The 20,151-nt window shown below is 42.0% G+C and overlaps 1 protein-coding gene and 1 long non-coding RNA gene across 3 annotated transcripts; one reads left to right on the forward strand and one right to left on the reverse strand.

Annotated features, from left to right (window-relative positions):
• The first annotated feature begins 1,540 nt into the window (after positions 1-1,540).
• PXMP4 (peroxisomal membrane protein 4) lies at positions 1,541-13,285 on the forward strand. 2 transcript variants are annotated; one of them, XR_014527308.1, is made up of 6 exons: positions 1,718-1,991; positions 3,686-3,748; positions 4,473-4,671; positions 5,459-5,649; positions 10,918-11,036; positions 12,752-13,285. XR_014527308.1 is itself a non-coding variant. In XM_083508297.1 (4 exons), the coding sequence occupies exons 1-4, from the start codon at positions 1,879-1,881 to the stop codon at positions 5,726-5,728; spliced, it is 645 nt and encodes a 214-aa protein (XP_083364423.1). In that variant the 5' UTR covers positions 1,541-1,878; the 3' UTR covers positions 5,729-7,115. The 2 variants fall into 2 exon arrangements, 1 of the variants encoding a protein (XP_083364423.1); XM_083508297.1 differs by lacking the exons at positions 10,918-11,036; positions 12,752-13,285 and having other exon boundaries at positions 1,541-1,991; positions 5,459-7,115.
• A 4,574-nt stretch (positions 13,286-17,859) lies between these two features.
• On the reverse strand, positions 17,860-20,100 carry LOC310709135. Its single transcript, XR_014527341.1, has 2 exons — positions 19,889-20,100; positions 17,860-19,439 (listed from the first exon to the last, which is right to left on the reverse strand). It is a non-coding gene; the product is annotated as an uncharacterized lncRNA (long non-coding RNA).
• Between the last annotated feature and the right edge of the window lie 51 nt (positions 20,101-20,151).

Genomic DNA, 20,151 nt, shown 5'->3' on the forward strand with positions numbered 1-20,151 from the left:
AAATGGAAATACTTAACTCAAAGTAGCTTATTTGCTCCTTTTACTACAGTAATAACTGAAAGTAGAAGGATTTCGATATATTTTTCTGAGTCAACAGAAAGTATTTCGAAACAACTCTGTTTTTTAATTGTTTTCTTGGGTTACAGAAGTACACGCATTGCCTCTATTTTCAGGTCCTTTCAGTCCTTTGTACAGATCGGTTGTATCCGATGGGAGACTTTAATAATGTTGAGACGTGTCATTCCAAATCTGCAAGACAGAGCCAGACATAGGATGGTGGCAGCTGGGTGTCCATACATAAATCTTGGCTCCTATGCCCATGGTCAGAAGCGGCACCTGCTGCTTAAGAAAAATTTTGCACGACGCACGACAGGACAGAGTCTTAAACAGAGATGTGTTCTTCCAAGCCCACATTCCCAAGCATGTTTGCACTCCTGTCTTATTGACGTCTAGGCTGGCTTAGTCATTTTCACAGAATGGAAGATGCGGCATCCTTAAGGATGTGCTCTATATGGGAACCTGGTTTCAGGCACTAGGCCTGTTGGCAGACCAACTCTGTATTACAAAGATGTCTGGAAATGTGACATGAAGGCTGGCAACATCAACCCTGCTGTGTGGGAATCCCTTGCAGACGACCACAGTGCCTGGAGAAACAAAGTCAGGTCATGCATCCATAGCGGGACCAGAGGAGGAATGACTGCTGGGAGGGGCGCAGAGAGAAGAAATGCCATGGTTTAAGTGCAGCAGCATAACCAGACATCTTCATTTGCCTCAACTGCAACAAAACATGTCTCTCTCCCGTATAGGTCTCGACAGCCCCCGAAGGCTCTGTAACCTTCCAACAGTTTGATTTCACCCCCAAAGGCGCACTCCTCCATTGTCTCCTAAGACAGACGGATACCAACAGGGGAGATTCATGTGGTTGATCCTCCTGATGGCTGTGCTGGTGCAGGCTGATGCTTTTGTGTGCATGCACACTTCTTCAGATATGCACACGAAAGCTTATACCAAGAACAAACATAGTTGGTCTCTTAAGGTGCTACTGGACAATTATTATTTTTTAATATATATATTTCGACTGCATCAGACCAACACTGCTACCTACCTGAATCTAGATACATTATAAATGTGATTTGGCTCCACACCCTCTACATCTTTTTTTTTTTAATGCAGAAGCAAAATCAAGAGTTTATGCTCTTTCAAAAGCAGTAGTCTTACTGTGTGTGTAAGAAGGTAGAATCATAGAATCATAGAGTTGGAAGAGACCACAAGGGCCATCGAGTCCAACCCCTCGGTAGTTCTCGAAGTTTTTGAAAATGTGCTGCAAGTGAAAATATAGTTCATTGTTATTCTATCACCAGATGTGGTGCAGATTAGGCTGGGAGTCACTTACGACAACCTTGTACACATAATCGTTTCCCACTAGCGCTGTGTAAAATAGGGGGGGAAAGAAACACAGTGGGGGCTGATGCCTATTTGAGATTGGTAAGGAAGAAGGCAGAGAAAACCCAACAGTAGGTGGAGCCAGAGGCGACGAGAAGCAAAGCCGCCCCCTGACAGGTTGTAAGCAAGAAGACAAACGAAGGTTGTCTGAGGGCAAAGTGAGGTAGGTGCGGCACCGCCCCGTTCGCCCTCATCGGAACAGTGACTGAACGGAGAGAAGCCCATAGAACTTTTTTCCCCCCTAGCTGCTTGCACCCTTCCCTCGGTTGGGCGGAACTGTAGTGCGTGGGTTGATTTTTCCACACCGACGCTCTTTGCTCAAGCCCCATTTCCATGCATTCGGTGCTCTAGGCAAATCGTCCCCTCGGGTTGCGAAAACGCCGGGATCGGTGTGCGAGCGCGAGAGAGAAGGAGAGCGCGAGAGATTCTTCGGCCATGGGGGGCGAGACGATGTTGCGGACCCTGCTATACACCGTCAACTCCCTGCTGCAGCAGCGCAGATACCAGGCGGCGTTGGCCGTCGTCAAGGGCTTCCGTAACGGAGCAGTGTAAGCCCTGGCTGGAGAGGGACCGTCTCTCCTTTCCCCCACCCACCGCATCCCTAGTCCGGGAAAGGAGGCTGAGGGGCTCCCGTGTCGGCCGGGGGCGGAGCCTTTGGGCGGGCGCCGCTCCAACGAGGAGCTCTGAGGGAGGAAACGAGCCCCGGCCGGGCGGGAAAGCCTCCCGGGTAGTTTGCAAACCACCAGCTGGGGGCAAAGGACTCTCTCCAAAAAGCCCTTTCCACGGGGAATGCCGTCTCCGTCAGTGTTAGAAACAAACACGATTCGTGTGTGTGTGGTGGTGGGAATGAAGGCTCGCTTTCTTTCTGGCGCAGGGCCGCCTTTGAATCGCCGAGGGTTTGTGCTAAGCAAAATTAACTACAGTATCTGATAGTGGACAAGTCTTTCTCTGAGAGGATTGACAGCCACGTCTTTGACGAGGTGGCAGTAGACAAGCGTGCCAACTTGAATTAAAATATTGGGAAGAAGGGGCAGGTAAGCCTCGCCCCACATAATCGATTACAAGGGCGAGGCTCACGCACACCATTTGAATGGCATTGACCATCAACTTTGGGAGGCGGCCCTCTCAAATATTTCAAGGGGGGTTAAAAGGATCCCCTCGGTCCCTAGGAGATGACTCCTATGGCAGTAGATATGACTGCCAGGTATTTGTTTATTACGGTTCCCATGAAATGTATACACTGCTTGATTGTAGGGGGGAACCTCAAAGTGGTTTATAAAAAAGTTAAAACAATAATAGGAAAAGTCCACAACAGTAGTAAATAAATAAGTTTACCACCTCTCTTTAATTTTCTGCGTGCTCTTCACTTCAGTTGAAGCCAAAACCCAGATTTATGGTTGTTTTTCCAGTGACCTGAAGTCAAGGTTCAGTTATTAAATATTAAATCCATGATGCCTCCTATTGTAGAAATAGGTTTGGATTAGTATGTGTAAACCACACCCTTGCTATGTTCTTTTTCTTGAATGTCAGGGTGTGGCTTAAACATGCTAATCCAAAACTATTTCTACAACATGAGGCAAAACCCATCAACATAAGCCATAGCCAATAAACTAATACTGTCAAAATATATTTAATACCTCAGAAGTGATTTGTTGCCGAATCATGTTGCTTTCTACTTTACACACATTTCTAAAATCAGGTTTACATGCAGAGTGGAGTTACGTGTAAAGCGAGGGAGGGGGACTGGGGGCTTTGAGGTATTGTTGGAACTCCAACTGCCATCAACCTCAGCCTGCATGGATGGCCAGGAATTACAAGATGACAAGAGAGTTTTAGGCCAGCAACTTCTGGAAGGCTAAAGGTTACCTATCCCCGCTGTAAAGTGAACTGAGCTGCTGTTAGTGTAATCTGCATACCTGCACATATCATACAGCCATAAATAAATGATTCTCTCTGAAAAATTGATTACTTTATGGCTAATGAGACAAATGCAGTGCTTTTTTCGGGGGGGGGGACAGGTACGCATACCCCTAAACATTTTTTAAATCTTTGTACTTTTGGCCATTTACTGTATTTATTTTCCCCGATTTGAACTATAAAATGGTGGTTTTCTTGAGTCTAAATGAGAGTACCCCTAAACATTTTTTAAGAAAAAAAGCACTGGACAAATGAATCAATAACTTGATTCAAAACAACATTTGTACATGTGTGCAGAGTTTATTATCTTCTTTCCTTTTGCCAGGTATGGAGCAAAAATACGTGCCCCCCATGCTTTAGTGATGACATTTCTCTTCAGGAGTGGAAGGTATATTTATCAGTCCCTTTCTTTTTCATATATATGTGTGTGTGATTATTTCTTTATAAGGCTATGTGATTTGATAAGGTTCAGTACTGTACAGCTATTATCCTCTGTGCATATTAAACCCAGTGAAACAGGATCCTCCTTATTTCTTTATAAGATTTATTCACCGTAAGGTCCCAGAATCAATTATAACTGTACAATCTTACAATTATAAAAAACAACTAAAAACCATTCCAACAAAAAACAGAACATTCTTTCTCTCTCTGCATTTCTTTGGAATAGAGCAACTAGATTAGAATACAAGGAGACTTGTATTGTATGTCTTCTTGGTGTTAATGAATAGTCATTTTCTTTATTTTTAATTAAAGGCTACAAATGACATGTGTAGTGCTATCCTATGAATATGCACTCAGAAGGCAGTTTTAGAATGGCAGCCCAACAGCACAGCCTGTTTACTGGGAAGAAAGTCTTGGTTGTGTCCATTGGGGCTTAGGCTGCCATTATGTCACATTTACTATGGGATCTATTCATGCCCATATTAATTTAATTATTAATAGATTGGCTAATCTGTCTTTAGATTTTATTGCTTTCTGAAACTGGGATAAATGATCACTGTGACTTCCTGAAGTAGATCATAGGTTACAACTTAGTAGTTAATTTTTATTCACTTCTCTTTTAGTTGAAGAGTGTACTATCTGTAATAACAGGTCTTCATTTTTTCTCTTAGTTTAAGGGAGAAATTGAAAGCAATTGTTCGTGCCACTTACACTCATTCCAGAAACCTGGCATACTTTGTGTTCACATACAAGGGCCTGTTGGCCCTTCAGTCGCGGATGCAGGGAAAGAAGATCCCATTTCACTCTTTCCTCGCAGCCTGCATTGGAGGCTGGTTGGTGTTTGGAGAAAATAACAATATTAACAGCCAGGTAAATGATGGTGTTGTGTGCTTCTGGGTTTATACTGCTGCCCATTTAATGCAAAGTGAAAATCAAGTGATGTTAGTGATCCAGGTTGCTTCATATTTAACTGCCCTTCAAGTTAAAACTTGAGGACAATAAAATAACTGTGCCCCAACACTTCTGCATCTTTCACTCACCAAGGTGCTCTATAGAATGGGGGAAAGGGTTGTATTAGCTCAGAATTCTATTAATTTGGTCCCATCACCAGTTTCTGCTTCTTTCAGCTGCCTGTTTTGATCAGGTTTGTAATTAAATATAAGCATTGCTTTAACTGGTGCACCAGTGACCCATCTAGCTCAACATATTGCTTCTTCCTGGAGAAATGGTTTGCCTTTGAAAGCTGCAGTTAGTGATATTTTTTAATGTTTCACAGAATTAGAAAGCTGCAGTGGCAAGAGGTTCTACAGAAAGCTGCAGTGGGAAGAGCCCCCCCCCCCGTATGAAAAGACTAGGGTCTCTAGGTATATTTTTGTTTCTCCCTAGGTTTACTCTGCATCAGCTTTGAAAATAGTAATCTTTCAACTGAGCACACAAATTACTTTTTCAAGCAACTAAATTTTGCAATGCTTGATCATACACTGTTGCTAAAAATGGCAAACAGCCCAGCTGAGAGACTACAAAAGCATTATCATGTTTTAAAAAAATGATTTGACATAAAACCAACTTGGTGATTGCCTAAATTGAGGACTGTTTGAAATAATCACCTTCTAGATATGTTCCTTGCCTAATATTTGTTTACAATTTCCCCCTACAGATAAACATGTACCTATTGTCTCGTATCCTGTTTGGCTTGTCCCGACTGGCAGTGGAGAAAGGTTACATCCCAGAGCCAAAACAAGATCCCTTTCCACTCTTTGCTGCTCTGGTTTGGGGGATTGTTCTCTGGCTCTTTGAGTACCACCGACACACTCTACAGCCATCATTGCAATCATCCATGACCTACCTGTATGATGACAGTAATGTCTGGCATGATGTTTCTGACTTTCTTGTATATAACAAAAGACCTGCTACCAATCAGTCTTGAAAGATCTTTTAGTAATGGCACATTCCAACAGCAGGGCTTTTATGCTTTTATTTGAACACACAATCGTTAACATTGGATGTTGATCTCTACATGGGTCTGGCCACGTTGTTCTGTGTAGGCTTCTGGTTTCTCTGGTTAGAGCTTGAAAAGGCCATATTTCGAGCAAACCATTTTGTAATCTTTTTGTAAGGTGTTCCTCTTGTCTGTAAGAGGCTGTGGGTGGAAAAAAATGCACTATAAATGCACTGATCTTAAAACTTGAGAAAATAGGGTGAAAATATTTTCTTGTAATACTGAAATACCAGGTGCCATAGGTAACTTTCTGCCTACATATATGCAATACAACCTTCGCTGCTTCCTCAATTAGCCATAGAAGAAATAGGACTATTTTCATCATAGTAAATACTACATAAAGCTCAAGATTAGGATCTTTGTGTGCAGATATGGTACTGGGAAACTTTACTTCTTTATGCATGTTTGTTAATTCATCTTTCTTACATTAACCACCTATAACAACATAAAACCAGTAAAAGTGCATTTAGAAAAAGAAGATGACTAAAAGGCGGGGGGGGGGGGAGTTAAGCAACTAAGAGAGGCTTTACTGCAAGCACGGTACGTCCTCTTCAGTGCAAAGGGCCTGTTTTAAAAATTCATCACCAATGACTTAGATAAATGCCAATATTTATTCAAAGAGTTGAGGTTCATTTCTCTAGACTTACAGTCTAGAGAAAGCTATGAAACAAAAGAAAAAAATGGAGTAGATGGATTGGTGAAAGGGTAGATACAGTGGCAAATGAGTGATTTGCTTCTATTTTGACATCTTCACTGTTAGGTGTATAAATACCTGAATAGTTTTCTTTGGCCCTAGCCTCTTCTAGTTGGAACAGAGGGTGCAACTATACACTCTTACAACTGTGGTTGCAGTTGGCAAAATATGGTAACGCTATGTAAATAGACCTTTGAAAAAATGTATCTGATCAAGCATCTGCTGTCATAGAAGCAAAGATGCCAATGGATTGTTGAGGGTGTTGCTTTTATGACACTGCCTTATCAGAAAACGTTAAATATAAGGTAAGCCACTGATTATAGCACAATTATAGGAAAGTGACATAAAGTCTTGCAGCCTAATCCTCTGGGCTTGCAATGGCAGCTCTTTTTGTGCTAGTTTTGCACAGGATGGGGGGAAAAGCACTTGAGTTACAAATTAAATATACATAGGCAATGGGAAAACGCTGGGTAAAGAACACGGTTTTGTTTTGTTTTTTCACTTCTTGGGGTATTGTCATTGATTTTTTATTTTATCATTGTTTGGTAACTTGTGATGGTTTATTATTTAGTCCTGTCAGTTGGAGAAGTTTTTTTAAAAGAAAAACTTATAGGGCCACAACACTGGTGTATGCTTCTTGTTCTTTTGTCACATCTTTCAGTGGTTTGCTTGTTTGGTACCAATGTATCAGCTTGTATCTGTGAGCATCTGTCTTGATCTGGCGTGTGAGCTGCCGCCTTCTTTCTCCTGAATCTTTACTACCATATGTAAAATATCCTGCAAACACCCCCCTCAAATTCCCTGTCCCATCAAGTCAGATATATGAAAGAACAAACCCACCAAACACATTCAGACCATTATTGATATTTTAAGCAGTAACTATGTTTTGAGCTTTCCCGGTCTCTCCCCAACATTTGGTTGCTTCCATGCAAAGGCACTATCTTCTATCCCCCTCACCCCAAACAACAGACAGTACAGTAGCTGTTGCAAATTACTGCGTCAGCATAATCGTAACAGTGCCTGCAATATATTTCCTTAATTTACATATAACTTCTGCTGCCCTCCTGTCCCCAGAATGCTAATACTAAGCTCTTCTAGCAAACTGTCTGAGTCTCTTATCTGTCTGCAGTTCAGAGCACAAAACTGCCATAAAACACATCAAACTCTGGTCCCACCACAGCAGCACCCTTTACATATCTGTCCGTGGCAATTAACTGTGCTTTTTAAAGATTGCTCTCCTGCTGTGTAAGGATAGAATGCTATGCTACAAAGTCAGTCAATTTCCCAGGGAGGTAGCTGGAATAATTTTAAACAGCATTTAACATCCACCACTGTTCCTATAGCTCGATTGGTGAGGTCGAATCCCTTCTGCCACTAATGTGATTGAACAATGCCAGTGTGTGCTAGGGAAGTGAACTAGAAGTAATGGGTCTGTCTGAAGACTCTTGGATACATAGGTTCCATTCCTCACTCTTCCAGATCGTATTGTTCGGCAAGCTAAGTGTTCTGTTTGGTTTTCATGCTAATAAGAAAGAAACACAAACAGGAATAAGGAGACGGTTTGAAAATCCACCTCCCAAGCAGCCCGTCACATCAAAATTAAGCTAGTCCCAACCATCCCCACTCTGAAGATCAAAACAGACATGCATATGTGTTTACAACAGCTCAATTGTGGCTTCTCATTGAAGGCTCAGCTCTTTTGTGTTTTGTTCAAGAGGAGTTCTTGGTTCCCAATGCTGGGGAAATGTCTATCCCTATCTGATTTGCCATAACTGTTGTGCTTGAATAACACTGCTTCCACAGCGTAATGAAATAGTGCAAGGAACATCTACAAATGCTATGTAGACTACTTAATTATTTCAAGGAGTGGGGGGAAATTGAAATAAGCAAATAGCTGCACCATTCTAAAAGTTTAGGAAATATAATGTTGAGCTCAAATTACAAAAAAGAAAAGTTAAAAACCCTATGTATTTATGGTCCTGTATTTATTCTTAATTCAAGTCCTCTAAAAACCTGAATCTACAATAAGGTATTGTTTCTCCTCCATTAATAACACTATTGGCTTGTTTTATAAAAGTTATTTACAATAGGCATCCAAACATATATTTGGAGGTCTTGATTTGTAGACATCTGCAACAGATATTTACAAGAACAACAAATAGAACCAGTGACCCCTTGACAATGCCAAGAGCCTGTTTTGTCGTTTACGGTACTTTGTTTGCTATTTTTAGTGCATACTGCTCTGATTTCCTTAGGCAGGATTAGTGGGAAATAAGTGCCTTTTTGTGAAATACATGTACACACCTTCATGTGGGTGAATGTGCTTCCCCGCACCTTACTGCTGTTTTCCGAATCATTTAGATTGGTAAACAGCAAAAAGCCACTTCACACCTGCAACTTTGTCTTTGTCAGAGGGAAATGTGTGCCAACATTTATTGTTCCATTTAGTTTGCCAGCTCGAATGACCCCTCTCTCTTCCCACACACTCTGTTCTGTGGTTTCTCCTGACACCCCCAGAACCAATTTCAGTGGGCATGTCAGGAGTGGGGAACCCACATTGCACAAGCGAAATCATTGTGCAGGTTTCTATTGACAGGGCTCCTTAGGCGAATCCTGCCCTATGCTCTCTTCCTCTACACTCATGTAGGTGTTGTGTTTGATAGGAAAGCTTGTGGTGCTGTGGTCTAAACCACCAAGCGTCTTGGGCTTGCCAATCGTAAGATCAGCAGTTCAAATCTGTGCAACAGGGTGAGCTCCCGTTGCTCTGTCCCAGCTCCTGCCATCCTAGCAGTTTGAAAGCATACCAGTGTGAGTAGATAAATCGGTACCACTGTGGTGGGAAGGTAAATGGCATTTCTGTGCACTCTGGCTTTTATCACAGTGTTTTGTTGCACTAGAAGTGATTTAGTCATGCTGGCCACATGACCCACAAAGCTGTCTGTGGACAAATGCCGGCTCCCTCAGCCAGAAAGCAGAGATAAGCGCCACATCCCATAGTCAAATTTGACTGGACTTAACCGTCCAGGGGTCCTTTTACCCGTGTTTGATATGCTTTGTAAAAAATAGATCTTTTGACTACATAACTGCAGGCTTTGCTTTTCAAAAATGTGGTGGTGACTAATTGCACATTTCTACTTTTGCCTTGTAAAAACAGTGGTGCCTCGCAAGACAAAATTAATTCATTCCGCGAGTTTTGTCGTCTTGCGATGTTTTTCGTCTTGCAAAGCATGGTGTCGGGAAAGTTTTGGAAAAGTTTCAAAAATCACCAGTCTTTAAAAACCTCAAAAAAGGCTACCACACCGCGTTCTATGAGTTGCTCCTCAAAGTCAAGTCGCAACTATATTAACGGTGTTTGTTAAGAAAAAGGAAACAAACTTGCAAGACATTTCCGTCTTCCGAAGCAAGCCCATAGGGAAAATCGTCTTGCGAAGCAGCTCAAAAAACAAAAAACCTTTCGTCTTGCGAGTTTTTTGTCTTGCGAGGCATTCGTCTTGCGAGGTACCACTGAATATTAATTGCTGTAACTACCTTTACCTGGCACAGACTATCTTCCTATTCATGGTGCTATATATTTCAATCATTCTCTTCCTGCCTTCTGGTAAAGCAGCCTGATGCTGTTCTCTGTGTTAAGTTTTTAACAGCAAACGTAAGATCAGAAGACATCCAGAGATGATATATTCCAACTACACTTCATTCTATGAAGCCAAAACTGCTGAAAACCCTAGGAATCATTGCACATACAAGTGATTCTTCCTGGCGAATTATGCCAGTAGTTCTCATACAAGCAACATATAAAAATGGGCATGGCATTCAGTTTGGCTTGCTGAGTTCATAAATCACGCAGAAAGTCTTAAATCCTATTATTTGGAAATGTGTGGGTTCATACCAGGGCTTTTTGTACAGCTGGAACTCACCAGAACTCAGTTCAGGCACCTCTCAGGTGGGTGCCATTGCCATTATAAGAAAACAAAGGAGGTGAGTTCATGGTGAGTTCCAGCACCTCTTTTTCTAGAAAAAATAGCACTGACTCTGATACACAAAGAGATCTGTTGAGTGTTTGGAGACTTAGGTGTGCAATACAGTATTTGGCAGCGACAATGCAGAATTTCCTAAAAGATAACAGAATGTACATTTGTAACAGACTGAAATGTTGACTTGAGTTTTTTCAGGCAATAGTGGATGCATTGAAACATACAGTTAAAGTAGCAGATTGGCCAGACTGTTTCAAATAAACTGCTATGTACTTTAACAAAATGTAGTAGAAAATTAACTTGTTAATTAGTAAGGTCTAGCTGCCAACACAGCTTTGCCACACCTTTGGTTTGATACTGAAGTATATGGAAACAAATTAAATGCAAAATATCTGCTTTAAGATGCACTTCTGTATAATGTGTTTTTTTCTCATTTTAACCTTTTTTTTTAGGGATCCAACACGCAGCTTGTGAGAACACCTTACATTCTGACTAGATGTTTCTGTTCCTTAAGAATGTAAAGCTAAGTTTGCAATTGTGATGGAGATCACTAAGATACTGGGCAGAAAAGGTGATTTTAAAAAGAAGCCTACATGCATATATTTCTAGAATCCTTAGTCTGTAATCTCAAAATATTACGGTTTACTTAAGCTTTTCATGCTAAAAGAAATAATAATTTCCTTATAAGGATCTTGTACAAGTGTAACATGCCTGTCAACTGTAATTTGGCATCTGCCAGCTTCATTAAAATGATATGCAAATTATGGGGAGCAATTAAATATGCATATTAGCTGCAGCTGTACGAGTCATGGCTACGTTGGCAGTGTGGCCTTCACACTGACCAAGTTGTCTACCTCTGCTCTAAATGATTTATACTGTTAATTAAACTGCAGCTTAATTAAATGCATCTTCCTAACAACATGGAAATGATTAATTATAAACAAGTAATGTTGCTATTATCCAGTATTTCATATTATCACAGAAAATACAGTCATGGGTTAAACCATATAGATGTTGAAAGTATACTGGTGCCTGCCCTGGTATTTTTGACTACCTTGGTTCTAGGGGCAAGGGTGGCACTTAAAAGTATTGTGAACAGAAGTATTATTATTATTATTATTATTATTATTATTATTAAGTTTAAAGACCATTCAATAATTCAGAATTTTGTCGTTCACAAAGCTGACCAGCTAATCCTAGCCAAACCAGTTGCTGAAACATATTGTCACAGCTATCACAAAAAGGCCACAATGGGATAAGATCTTGAGGGCTAATGACATGTTACACGTTGCCATTTTAAGGAGTTGTGCCACACTATGGAGCCATGTTGGGTACTAATTAATACATCTTTCATCTTGTCTATATGTCAGAAACACACTAGGGGAATCCCTGACTTGCCCTGGCTCCCCAGCACATGTTTTTTACATTGTAGAAAAGACGAGAGAGAAGTCAAATATGTACTTCAAACATTAACCTGTGGAGAGATCTCTTTGATCTCCAAAGAATTCTTTTAAGAGCTGTACTAAGCATTATATACAGATGTATGTAACATTCTCCTGTGTGCGTTTTCTTCCTACTGAAATAAGAAGCAGCTTCAGGAGGCTGCAGACTTGAGTGTGCCTCTTTCCCATACTTGCTGTATTTCTCCTCTGCACACACACCACAACCATGACAGAAAAGATTTTGACATCCATGTGGGGAAGGAGGGGAGGTGCCAGAAAAAGCAGCCAGCACACAGAAGGGTTAAACAGCCTCCCTACTCAACATTGCATCATTCCTATACTATCTATCTCTCTATATGATGGGAAGTTACCTGTAGCTGTGTACATAACATCCAGTTTTTCCTTAATGGTATCTAACTAGTTTGTTTCACTTCTGCTTGCAAAGAGACTGAGAAATAAAAATGAGATGGTGACAATTATTAGGTCATGCTGCTCTTGAATCGTTGATTTGGTAAAGAAAACAGAGAGGCCTTTCCCAATATCCATTTAGGAGAAACAGAGTAATGCCCAGCCTGAACACCCAGCACTAAATTGAAATTAGTTAATTGTTCATGACTCTGTAGCTGCAGATAGGAGCCTTCCATGCCTTGTGTAGGCTATTCAGAGTCATGACGACTGGTTTGGTTTAGTACAAGAAGTGCCAATAAGCATTGGGAACCCTGGCTTTGTGCAAGCTACTTCTCGAGTGAGATGTCTTGGGGAAAGAAGTGTATATGTGAACTGGGGGAGTATCTCTGGTGGGTTGCTGTACTGAAGCTGAGTCTTGTCTTCTTTTCTTTTTTAGAAGTACATTCTTGAACAGCACAAAAGTAAAGGCAGTTAGTTCTGAAGAACCCCCCTCCCCCGAAGTACCTAGGAAGGATTGGCTTTGTTCATGTAAATGTCACCTCTGTCGTTGTTGTCTCTCCCCCAACCTTTAACAGAAGGTACATCATCTTGTTATGTTAGATTGAAATACAGATTAATATTGAAAGTTGCAAATCCAGGCCTGAATATTCCCTCTTTTGGGTGTGCGGATATCCTTTCCAGTGTCTGCATAATTTGCACTGCACTCTTAAACTAAGGTTACCAGATTTTTTTCAGTGAATCCAGGGACACTTTTCAACTTCCTACTAAATAGGTGGATTTTGTCAGGGGACTGATTTGCAAATCCAGGGACGTCTGGTAACCTTATCTGAAACACCATTTTTAACCACCTTTGAGGCAACAGAACTGTGCGATGTTAAAGAAGAACAGCCTCCGTTCCCCTGAAGTGGACAGGCGGGTGGACGGTCTGGCTACCCTTTGGGATGGAGGTGGGGGGGTTAAGCGGATCTGTTCACCCTGAATAAACTTACTCCACGGATTTGAAATTAAACTTTTTAATTCCATTTGGCATTTCTGAGCTCCCTGCCAATGGGGATCATTGCCTTGCTAATAAAAAATAAAAAATCTTTTGTGACAGTAGGAGGAACAGCTGGTGCAGCAGCTGTGTCCAAAAACTGCACACTAAGAGAGCTGCAGAGTCTCCATGGGGGAAGGGGGGAGCAGAACTCCCACAAAACTCTGCCCTACTTTCTCACAGATTGGGGGTGGGGTGGCGCGTGAATCAAACCACAGACTGCTTCCATCTGGTCTAACTGTTGCTCAGTTTGCAATGTTACAGTAACGTTAGGATTCGATTTGGCATTTGTGAAGTATAGCAACCTTCCACTAAAGGAAGGTAAATACCTATCTCAAACTATAGTTCCCCAGAACCATGAAACCCACCAAGCTTTTCTCTCTCTGCAATTTTAACATAGTATATATATTTTAGCACCAACAGTACGGGGATAGAATACAGAAACAAAAGGATCTCTGCCAGGAATTAGTAAGACTGAGCCTTTCACATCAGGACACAGTGGCACAGGAGTTTTTTCTCTGGCTGCCTACATATCGTGCATATAAAGCACATGGCTTCCCCTCAAAGAATTCTGGGAGCTGTAGTTTACCTCTTACAGAGCCAATTCCCAGCACATTAACAAACTACAGTTCCCAGGATTCAATGGAGGAAGTCATGCTTTAAGTGTATGGGGTGTACACAGTCTTTGTGATGTGACTCCATAGTGTTGTAGGCTATGTGAGAGTAACAGAACCCTGTAAATTTTGGGGGTGGGGGGATTACACAGCCCCATCCATGCGCTGTCTCATTTGTACAGACCTGAAAGCCATGCGGGATCGCACTACAATGATGCATCTCCTATGCTGCTGCCGCTAAGTGTGGATGAGGGTCTGGCACAGCAAAGGCAAAGAGGGGGCAGATGATGCAACAGAGGAGTGAAAAGAACATGGCTGGAGGATGTAAATGTTTCCTTTACTAATACGGACAAGCAGCTTTATCTGAAAGCAGTTGCTTCTTGTTAAAAATGGATTGTTTACTCAATAGACCCCACGCAGTCACTACAGGGGAAAGAAATGCACAGTAGTTGCCCCAGAAGCTAATAGAGATGGTGCTTCATCTTCATGGAGATACCAGCACTTTCTGACTTCATGAAATTGCCCAAAGCTCACTCTGCGAATTGAAAGAGGGTTGTCAACACAGACACCGGGAAGTAGTTTTCAACATCATTTTGAGATAAGCGGCTTTACCCATATGACAATGCAAAAACATCTGCCATGGTAAAGGTGGGAATCCTAAGTGGTATCCCCAAGACTTCAAAAAGAGGGTGGAATAACCAGGGTTAGCACTCATGACTGCGCCATGATGAACCCACTCTACCACCAGCATTACTTTTCAAATACTGTCCTCCTTACTGATCACAAAGCTTTAAGTGGGGATGGGGAAGACATTCAATTCAGTTCACACTTAAAGGGAAACCTACCTAATTAAAACTTTCCAAAACAAAACACAAGCCGAGACACAACCATCCTTAGAAATTTGCACTTCTCCCAATTTTGCAGTGCAGTTTTCCAGCCAAGTAATTATACAAAAATGCACATACAAGGGTAAAGTGCATGGAAATGCATATATTCATGAAAATTATATATAAAAATGCATTGTATTAGGAAAAATTGCTTTGTAAAAATGTGTATTAGACAAAATCACATACTAAAATGTGTATATTGGGAGAAATTTGTACTAAAATGCTAATTAATTTTCATGAGGATATTGGGGGTTTTTAAAACAAAAACAGGTAGAGATTCCAACTGAAGATTGGAAGAATGAGAAACTGAAACTGACCTATTAACTCATCCCTAGCTTTAAAGCAAAAGTGTCCCGTGAAGTGCATTTGCAAGCAAAGAGTTACTCAATACTTAGCACATTCTCTAACTATCTTTTCAAATGTATGAAATATTGATGTTGAACTCTTGCCTAGGGTTCCTCCTTTGGCTAAGGAGTGAGAGTACTTATTCTCTTGCTATTCTCAGTCTGCAGTAGTAAAGGAATGATTGTAACTTAGCTTCTTCTGGCTGGCAGAGTGACCCCAAGCAGTCTAGGCTTCCAACCACAGTTCCAACCTTTATGTGGCAACCATGAGGCTGTACTAGAGAAGCCGAAATACAGGTTTCATTTTAAACCTAATTAGTGTGTGCAAAACCTGTTTTATGAATGCAACCATTCCACCTATTAGGCTCTCTTATCGTGATCTGACTAACATACATAGATCCTCATCCATTCTTAACGCAAACAAAATTGCCCCGCATAATATATAAATGCACCACACAAGCACACATATACAGAGAGACACTCATATTTGATTGAATCTCATGAAGCCTCTTGTTTAATCTGATTGGCTTTGTGTTTGCAGGCTTGTGTGTTTGAACAATTCTAGTGACTACTCTTCTGTTATATCCTATGGTTAAAACATTAAAGACTGACTGACTCATTTGGCAGCTACTTTCATATTAAAGGTAAAGGTACCCCTGCCCATACGGGCCAGTCTTGTCAGACTCTGGGGTTGTGCGCCCATCTCACTCAAGAGGCCGGGGGCCAGCGCTGTCTGGAGACACTTCCGGGTCACGTGGCCAGCATGGCATCGCTGCTCTGGCGAGCCAGAGCCGCACACGGAAATGCTAGAAAGCGGTCCCTATTTATCTACTTGCACCCGGGGGTGCTTTCAAACTGCTAGGTTGGCAGGCGCTGGGACCGAGCAACGGGAGCGCACCTCGCCGCGGGGATTCTAACCGCCGACCTTTCGATCGGCAAGCCCTAGGCGCTGAGGCTTTTACCCACAGCGCCCGCCACCCGCGTCCACAGCGCCACCCGCGTCCATATTTTCATATTAACTTTCATATTAATGAAATTTCACTTTCATATTAATGAAGTCTTAAATCGCATTGGCTTTTTTTGCAGTCACAATACACTGCTAACTTATGTTTAGCCTGGGTCATAGAGTTGTAGAGTCTGAAGGGTCTCTGAGGGTCATCTAGTGCAGTCCCTTCCAATGCAGGAATCTCTATTAGAGCATCCTTGACAGGCAGCCATCTAACCTAACTACTACTACTACTTCTTCTTCTTCTTCTTCTTCTTCTTCTTCCCTCTGCTTGCACTTTCCAAGGGAGTGCAGTCCACCATCAAACAGCTCTTACCATCAGAAAAATCTTCCTTGTTTAGTTGGATTCTCCTTTCTTGGAACTTGAAGCCGTTGGTTTGGTTCCTACCCTCCAGAGAGGAGAAAACAAGCTTGCTCCATCTTCCATGTGACAGCCCTTTAGATATTTGAAGGTGGCTATCATATCTTTTTTTGGAAGAAGAGAAATGATGGCCTTTAAAATCTCCCCTGCAGTTTCATAAGGAAATTCCTAACAAGTGCTAACAAAGGGGATAGTTAATAAAGCTGCCTCCCGAGCCCCTCCAAGCAGGGCTTTTGTGCCTATAACATGCAGAAATCCATCAGGTGAAACTTTTCCTTTCCTGTCTCCATCCTGGGAAAGGCTCTTTGGTTGGCACTTGTGTTCACCATAAAGCTGTAAAAAGCACAAGAGCCCTACCTCTAAAAAGCTACCATGTACCACATTTCAGAATAAGCCAAACCATTTAAGGGCTGAGTTGTATGGCAAGTTGTATTTGATGTCGAAAGCCTTGGTTTGGTGGGAAGGAAAACTGTCCTATGACATTTAGGGCTTACATAACACAAAAGTGATCCAGACTGATTCCCTTCATCAATGCAGGATGCCAGCATGTCTAACACATTTACATTTTATTTTATCTAGTACACTAGTTTATCACTTGCAAGAAAAAACAAAACAAAGTATGCAACACTATGTAACTTTTGCTGCCTTAATAAAAAGCAAGATGGCACCTATGGAAACCAATCAAAGTGGCAGTTGAACTTGAGTTCAGCACTGGCAATGGAACAGTGCCCTCCTCTGCATGTGAAGGTAACAGGCAGGTATAGGGCAGGCAGCATGGCACACCTGGCTCTTTTCTTGGAACAGTTTGCTTCCACCACCCTCCTCTCTGTTACCCGAAACAGCTGCCTCACTCTGCCTAATGGCAGGATGGGCCCCAGCACTACAGGGCAATCAGGCCTTATGCACAAAGGCAGAACCGGTTCACAATCAAACCTACACTCTACCACTTATTATACCAGAATCTATATTTCAATTTTTGCGAGAATCTTGTGTGGCATATCATCACAATGCACATGGAAGGGACTCCACAATCTAGACCATATTTTGTGGGTGTTCCACTGTTATCTTCTACTGTTCTGTCTTTTAAATGCTGGCTTGCTTCTTTTTCTTTTTGTCATGTGCAGCAGGAGCCTAGCATGTTTACTCAGGGCCACCCTTTTCAACAAGGTTTAACCCAAAGTGAACGTGCACAAGGGTTCTAGCCATGGTGACTATTTCATGGAAATAAAAGCATAGTACATGCAGTACAGTGGTGATCACAGAAATAACATTCAAAGGGGACAATAATAGAAACTGGAACAGAGGTATTAATACATCAATGAGGCCAATTATTTTCACTGTTGCAATAGTAATACTGTACAATGCAATGACAAAGAAAATTTTACAGTCTTATATTTAACAACTACTTGTGTTGCATAAGCCACTTTATCTTACAGTCCTACCTAGGTGGCCAACACTTACACCATTGCTTGTGCTACTCATGAATTTGTAGTTGTTTAATTACTCATTCCCATCCGTCCAGAATTATGGTTTTATGAATGTGTATCTAAACATGTATTTTAAAAACTTGAATCTGGTGCACTCAAACATGCTTTACTTGATTTTTCTACACAGTGTCTATTGTTTCCCTCCTATTTTTGTATGTTCCATGTTGTTTTATCTCTACCTCACGCTAAGCAAATAATGGTTTCGGTGGCCATTCCACTGGCAGAGTGGCAGCATATATCTGGATTTGACAAAATATAAATATAGGATCACTCATCCCTGAATGTTTTCAGGTTTCCCATTTAAATCAACAGTGTTTTAATGTGCTTCACTTTAGCAGGATCATGTCATAAATAAAAACTGAATGTATGCATGTGGTGAACACACTTATTATGCAGATTCACTTGCCAGGGCTACAATGTTGAATTCAGTTTCTTTCTGCATGTAGATGTAGGGGCAAACATACATCTTACGCTGCTTAATAAATGAAGAAAACTTTACAGCACCTGAACTTTTATCTGTAAGTTGGCTTGAGTTCCATCAGGGAAAAAGGCGGGGTATAAATTTTATTATTATTATTATTATTATTTCAAAGACTATGGGAAGTCTCCAGTGGAAGTTCTACAAACATGGAGCAAATACCCCAAGTACTCCTCTCAGGGTGCTTTTAACAGTATTTTCACATTTAGTAGAAGGCAACACCTGCAGGGTATACTAACTTTTGGAGGGTCCAGAAAACCAAGCTCTGGTGCAAACCTTAATCCATCCTCTCTAAGCCACTTCCAGTGTTCGTGAAATCATTGGGTTGTGTGGACTGAAGATAACAGAATCGCCCAAGTCATCATGTTTTGTTGGGAAAAGGACAACTGTCTAGGTCCAATGCTCTATTGCAAAGGAAGAGAACAGGTGGACCTCCAGTTGTTGTTGGACACCAACCTACTCCATCAACCTCAGTCAACATGGGCAATAATCAGAGATGGTGGAATTTAAAGTCCAGCAAGATCTGGAGGACAACAGGCTCTTCACTGTTGCCTAACTGCATCCAGACGTTGGTTCCAATGCAAGCATGCCATTCATAACAGAAGCGGTTCTTGAGGGCACAAGAAACTGATAGGGAAAACGGATTGTGAAAGTTGGCAAGAAATGGCGGGGTAAGGGAAAGAGGCATATTTCCTGAAGGCCAACAAACATCACTGTTAATCTTATTATTAATGTAACTATTCTTCAATATCATCAATGCAGACTTCTTTACAAAGACAGAAAAGAAATTATCCTGTGGTACCTTACCAACTAACACATCACAGCATACACTACCGAGCACCAAAGCTTCAGATTTGTTGGATATGGCTACCCTTCTGGAATATGATAGATCCCTTTCCCAAGGAGTTTGCAAACTAATATTTGGAACACAAGAGACAAAAGTGGAAGAGGAGAGAATGGGGGTTAGAATATGTGGCTGGCCTCAGTGGGGGATTAGTACTAAGATCCTTTCAGTAGAGCTTGAAGCTGCTTTAAGCAGCAGGACTAACTCAGTTCGTGTGAATTAGTCCTAGCACGAGCAAAGTTCCTTTTCATCTTTGCCAAGGCTCAGCAATCACAACCAGCCACCACAAGCCTGGGATTCCGAGATAAAAGGCTTGTAGGCCAGAAGGTCTGACTCTGCCCCAGCTCCCGCCAACTGAGAAATTAAAGGTGCACAGACCACAGCTTGGGAAACTCGCTGCACGCAGGAAAGGCAGCGCTGCCACGCCATGCATCCTTAGGTTAGGTGAGAGTAAAATCCCATTTACCGCTTGTGTGTATGTGCATGCGTTACTTCCGAGTAAATGTGCCTGGAACCGACCTGAGCGTTCAGAGAAAAGTCGGAGAAGCTACGCTGCGAAATGAGAAGAAAGTTGGTACAACGCAGGGCAGCTGGGGTGCAGGAAAGCGGGAGAAACTAGCGAAGGATGCGCCTTTAGAAAACAAGCACTTACGCCGCAGCAGCAGCAAGCGCCACTGACGCGCCTTGCGCGGTCACCGAGGTTCCCCTCACAACTCCCTGGGCAACACCGCCTCCTCTCCCACGTGCCCCGCCGCAGCGTCTCCCGTCCCTTCCCCCGCTCT

This window comes from Podarcis liolepis (genome assembly GCF_965112155.1).
Source record: "Podarcis liolepis genome assembly, chromosome: 6".
In the NCBI taxonomy this organism is placed as follows: Eukaryota; Metazoa; Chordata; class Lepidosauria; order Squamata; family Lacertidae; genus Podarcis; species Podarcis liolepis.